Source organism: Paralichthys olivaceus, chromosome 15 (genome assembly GCF_024713975.1).
Source record: "Paralichthys olivaceus isolate ysfri-2021 chromosome 15, ASM2471397v2, whole genome shotgun sequence".
NCBI lineage: Eukaryota > Metazoa > Chordata > Actinopteri > Pleuronectiformes > Paralichthyidae > Paralichthys > Paralichthys olivaceus.
Genome location: NC_091107.1, coordinates 23,313,768 through 23,319,767, shown reverse-complemented (window position 1 = coordinate 23,319,767; position 6,000 = coordinate 23,313,768). Strand labels below are relative to the sequence as shown.

The following is a 6,000-nucleotide window of genomic DNA, read 5'->3' as shown; positions in this document are numbered from 1 at the left end:
CGGAGGGTGGACGATTCGAGTCCAGCATGGACGGAAGTTGGAGAGGTGCTAGTTCACCTCCTGGGCACTGCCGGGGTGCCCTTGAGCAAGGCACCGAACCCCCCAATTGCTCCCCGGGCGCCTTCATGGCTGCCCACTGTTCCGTGTGTGTGGTCACTGTGTGGATTGTGTTTCATGTATGCTCCGTTCATAAGGATGGGTTAAATACAGAGGTCAAATTTCCCCATGTTTGCATGGTTCATGCTGTGTGAGGGACCAAAAATAGGAATATGACTCTGACCAAATGGAGAAACAGCATGCATGAGAAGAATCAAAACACAAACACAAGGGTGTATTAAGACAGTTAAAAAGGTGTTTCGAATCATTGTCTTTCAGAATTACATTGATAAACAAATAGTAATAAACTGTTTGATAGAATAACGGCACTGAAAAACATACATTTCTGACAACCATTATCAACTTCCTTAAGGGGATAGTTCACCGAAAAAGGAAAATTTACCTATTTACTCACCACTGGTGGAGGAGTGGGTGAAGTGTTTGAGTTCACAAAACACCTTTGAAGTTTCAGTGGTTAACAGCATTGCAGCCCATACCATACAATTGAAGCAGCCTCCATACTGCTCCTGTGGTGTCATCAAAGTGTCCGGGGGCCTTGACATTAAAATTTCACTTGAAACTGCATAGTTTACACCAAATCGTTAGCCTAAACGTCCTCTGATATCCACCGGAAACACCGCACACATTTCACACAAGCTCTTGCCCAAGGACAGGCATGGGGTACATGTTGGCATCACTACATACTGTTGGTGGCGGACTTAAATTGTATTGAATTTGGCTGCAACACTGTTTATCCCAGAGACTCCAAAAGTGATTTGGTTCTCCATCTGCATAATGGTGAGTAGATAATGAGTGAACTTTCCTTTTTTTCTTTGAACCATCCCTTTAGTATGAGATCTGTGATGTAGTCTCAGGGAAAAAGGATGAGGGAGAACAGAAAGTGGACAAGTAAAACTAGAAGATAAAAGAGACAAAACTAAAATAACGGATATGATGTCAGAACAGCACGTGGTGGTAGAAGGCTCTGTGAGTAATGGAGAGTTGAGCAGGTTTCCTGCCCCAGCCCTTTATCATGAGTGACACCAACACAATGTTGGATTCATTTTCATGTACAGTATAACACATTATACATTATTCAAATCTCTGCACGCCTCCTGATAACCATTTCATATTGTGAATAATACATGGGAAGAACCGAAAACAACAAAAGACGCTCCAGCAAGTCCGCATTGCACTAAAAAACTAAATCTCACCATGGACCATGTTCATGAAATACACAGCTCTCTGATATCACCTCAAGCTATGACGAGTCCAATCAAATCTAGTGGCACATTCATGTCTGAACAGCAGCAGCGGTTTGGATGCACTGGAACAAGGACATTAACATGCCACAATTAATGGATATGAAATATGGTGATTTACGTTTCATAGAAAGGCTATAAAATAGATCTAATGAAGACATTGAACTGAGGATGTTAGAGAACAAGCTTTGGAAGGCAAGAGAAAATGATGTTCCAAATATGAACATGTTGCTATAAAATCTGTTTGGCCTTAGGGCAAAATGATACGCTTTGATACAGTGATAAGATATCAACCAAAAAGAAGGTTGATGAAATTAAATAATCTAAAGTCAATGGGACAATTTGATGCCAGCTCTTGAGTATCTGACAGTTCTTGACATTTATGATATGTGATATAGGCATGCACACAATCCAAGCTGTCAGCTATTACGAACATGAGCCACCTGAAGAAAGAAGTTCTGCTTTAAAACAGTAAGTGCTTAATGAGCCTATAAAATCACATGGCTGCTGTGTATTTATCCGATCAAGAAAGATCAAATATGTGTCAGAATCAAAATAAGAAAAAACTTTTAAATAACATATACACCTTGTGCATTAAGGTATTCCCAATTCCCAATAATTGTTGTGCCACACTTTACAGATCTGTTACTAAAGATCACAGTCTGCGGTGAGAGCAAACTCATGTGCGAGTGATTTGTATCCATTGCATACGATTTAAAAATGTGCATCTCCATGTTTCACTCTGTCAACTGTTCTCTATAAAGACACTTTGATCCTTGTGTGTTCTCCATTCATATGTTGTTTCTTATGCACACTGGCCAAGTGTCCTATAACAAACATACACAATTTGAATCTGATGCCCCCATTTTCTCAAAAACAAAACGGACAGACAGACAGACAGACAGACACAAACTGATAGACCAAACAAACAGCTACACCTTTTCCTCCCTTATATATGCACCTGACTTATCACCAGTGATAAGAGCTAGTTGTAAAGAAGAGCACTTTGAAACATCACGAAGAGCTGTATGACTTCTTATCACACCACAGATCAGAGTGTTTAAAAAAATACATGTCAGTCTGAAAAGGAAGCAGCAGTTGTTTACAGGCCATCTGAAGGTGCTACAGAATGAGTCTTGATTGTGTTGTTGATTTGTGCTGATGACTATTTGAGGTACTGAAGTCCAGTTAAATACAGTGCTGCCAGTGTGGCCAGGCTTTGTCATGTGGATAGAGAAGGTTCTACAGAGCAATATGGCTGAGGCAATTACATATAGATCTTGCTGAGACCAAAAGATGGAGGTTCTGGTCATTTTATAGCTGTAAGTGATATGGCCAAGGTGTTCATGCCTCTTCTGAGATTGTATGTTTGGGTGTGTGTGTTTGCATGTATGTGTCAGAGATGCTATCACTCTCTTATGCTAGCAGAATAGGAGAACTGGGGGAAGTGTGCTTGTTGGGCAGGATCCTCACAGTCCAGACTGTTATCTGTAAGAAGAGAGAAGGCCGTTATCACATTTGAACCATGAAACTAGAAGATGATTGTGAATCAGATTGTGTAGGTGCACTGCATTCCTGTCGCTAAGGATACTTACATTTGTCTGGAGGAGTGAGCGTGATGGTCTGTGCCGTGAATTCTTCATCAAAGTACCGGGTGTCTGTCTCTGATGTCACTTGTGGTCTGAAGAGTGGGGTAAGCTGAGGCAGAATGGGGAGAAGATTGAACCGTTGGATACATGCTGGATTTTAAAATGCCTACATGTAAACAATGGTCTATCGTCTGAACTGGATTGATCATACTTACATCTCTTAAAAACTGAACTATCTCCCTTGAGAACATTTTCATAACATAAAGGTTTAGGAGAATAAACCTGTTGATTTCATACAATTAGGCAGCAAATGATGATGGCAGTTTTATGGTATTAAATACAACATGTATTTCATGAGTATGTTGAGCATTCATGCAAAGTTGAGCGCATTCACACAAGAGGCAGATCTCTAATACAAGGGTGTCGTACCCCACACCTAGGCCTGTCACCTTAACTATTTTGTTGAACGATTTATTGTTCCAGAAGTTATTGCACAAAACAATATTATTGTATATTGTCATATAATAAATCAGTGCATTTACTCATTAAATAATGATTGAGAATTGGAAAAAAATTAAATCAAAGAATTGTAGCCACATGTGACTGAGTGAAAGATAGATTTGATCATTTTTTTAAACCCTGGTGGAAGTGTCTGAAATCAGAGAACCAAGGCTGACTAAACAGGATTTTGTGCAGAGTCGCATACCTTCTTCTGTACCACATCTTGCCAGTTGATGGTGATGAAAAATTTGTGAGTCATTACTTCTTTGGCATCATTAGGACCTCCACCTAACCTGTCCAAACAAGATCATGTAAGAATTAGGAGGGTATTTCAAGGTGGGTATTTCCAGAAGGAATGAATACACAGGATGAGTGTGGTAAGACACCTCTGTTTAGGGTCCTTCTTGAGCAGTCCAGCCAGCAGGGACTTGGCCTCAGGCGACAGGTTCCTGGGGAAGCGGATCTCCTCCATGAGGATGAGCTCAAACAGACGCTCATGGTCCTGGTTGTAGAAAGGCAGACGTCCACACATCATCTCATACATTACTACACCCAGACCCCACCAGTCAACTGCCCGGCCGTAGTCATTATCCTCTAGGACCTGAGGGAGAAAAGACATTAGCCACATTAATGTCAAACAAATAAGTGAGTTTGCAGCCTCATAAATATATATACATTTTTAAATTTCAGTTTTGAATGAAAAAGTTGAGGTTCAAAAAAATAACAGTTTGTCTTAGTTAAAGGTCCAGTGTGTAAGATTTAGGTGAAAGGGATCTATTGGCAGAAATTTAAAGTAGAATAATTCTCATGATTTTTTTCAATAGTTCGTTTCAACTAAATATTATGAATTGTAGTTTTCTTTACCCCGGAAAAGGCCCTTTATATTCAAATACTTTATATTTACATCGAGGGGACCCTCTCTACAGAGGCCACCATGTTTTTTACATTAGTCCAGACTGGACAAACTAAACACCTTTTGAGTTTTTATGACAATTGAAAGCTACCACAGGTTCTTTTTCATGTTTGGAAAGGGAGTGTGAGATGAGTGGTGTTCAGCTGCAACATGCAATTTCAACACTAGATATCACTAAATTCTACACACTGTACCTTTAAGTGCTTAAAACAGGCTGCATTACTATTTATTGGGCTTTATAAAGATGCTTTCAGACAGCACTGAATGATTGGCCCCCCTGGTATAAATGTTGCAGAAAGTCAGGAGGAGCTCATGTCTGAACACTGCAGGAGATTGTCCACAAAATTCACTGCGAGCGAGTGGGTGTTATTAATGAAGTTTTTAACAGAAAACACAAAAAAAAGACGATGCCAAGAGAGTTTATGGTGATAACAGCTGATACGTGTAGATGTGCTGTGAACAAAAACACATGCATGTAGCACCCCTCACTTGAGGAGGATTTGTTGCGGATGTGAACACTTCTTAGCAGATAGTTGGAGCGCTGCGTTGTTCATGTGAGAAAGAAAATTTTACCTGAGATTTCTAAGATAAAGACTAATTTATTTTTTCTTTATCGCTATAAGTTCACAATATTTTAGAGAGATTCTTTATGTACTCGACAGGCTCCAAAACATAATTGTTTGATGTCTTTGTCTTACCTCAGGTGCAAGATATTCAGGAGTTCCACAGAAGGTTTTCATTGTGGCATCTGGAGTAATACCCTCCTTACAAAGGCCAAAATCTGTGATTTTGATGTGGCCATCTTTGTCCAGCATTAGATTCTCCAGCTGAGACAGAACAATATTAAAAAAACATCAATGCTGTGAAAGATCTAATGTTCAAATCACATTCAAAATGTCAGAATGTTAATGGACTGTGTTGTTGTTTTTATTGTAAAGAAAAGTAACATATGAAATCTAAATGTTAAATATAGAAATACAAATCAAAATTGACTGTTATGATCATGGACATGACAATGGATTCATTCAATTTCGGAACAACTAGAGATCACAGGGCCTGCCTCCTCATTCACAGTGTGTGTACATGGGTCTCTCAGCCTTATCCCTTTTTACTTCCCTCAACTTAACTCTCATTCACCCACTCGTTCCAGACAGAGAGCCTGGCCATTATCAGTAAATCATCGTTATCAGCAAAATCCCAGAAAATATCGAGATATAATTTTTTGTCAATAGCACACCCCTACCGCACTGCGGTTGTATTTATCCGCCAACCAGTGCAGTTTCTGTGTTTTCATATTTCAACATAATTCGTTTTTTTTTTTTCCAGAGTCATATAGTTTCACTGTCACCTTTACCTTCCACCACTGAAGTGTAATCACTTCATCTTTGTGTGACAACTGATCAAAAGTTGAAGAAATTCCTTCAGGTCGGTGTTGTGATATCACATTCAAGAGGCCAAAAACATGTTTTTTGAGGCCACCATCACCTTGATCATTTACAACCAAATCTAATCAATTAATCATTAAGCTAAAGTGAACAAGAGAACAACATTTTAAAGAATTCTCGAGATTTTCCTGAGCTATTTCATTCACAAGAGTGAGAGGTCACAGTGACCTTTGACCACCAAAATCTATTCAGGT

The 6,000-nt window shown here is 39.4% G+C and overlaps 1 protein-coding gene across 2 annotated transcripts in view; it reads right to left on the bottom strand.

Moving 5' to 3' along the window:
- Positions 1-310: 310 nt before the first annotated feature.
- LOC109642071 (RAC-beta serine/threonine-protein kinase-like) overlaps positions 311-6,000 on the bottom strand; it is a 30,339-nt gene continuing 24,649 nt past the window's right edge. For both annotated transcript variants that reach the window (XM_020106722.2, XM_020106723.2), the window contains exons 10-14: positions 5,060-5,188; positions 3,835-4,049; positions 3,654-3,741; positions 2,954-3,056; positions 311-2,846 (exon numbers count right to left, since the gene is read on the bottom strand). In XM_020106722.2, coding sequence (XP_019962281.1) covers positions 2,767-2,846; positions 2,954-3,056; positions 3,654-3,741; positions 3,835-4,049; positions 5,060-5,188 — 615 coding nt within the window. In that variant the 3' untranslated portion in view covers positions 311-2,766. The remainder of the gene's footprint in view (positions 2,847-2,953; positions 3,057-3,653; positions 3,742-3,834; positions 4,050-5,059; positions 5,189-6,000) is intronic.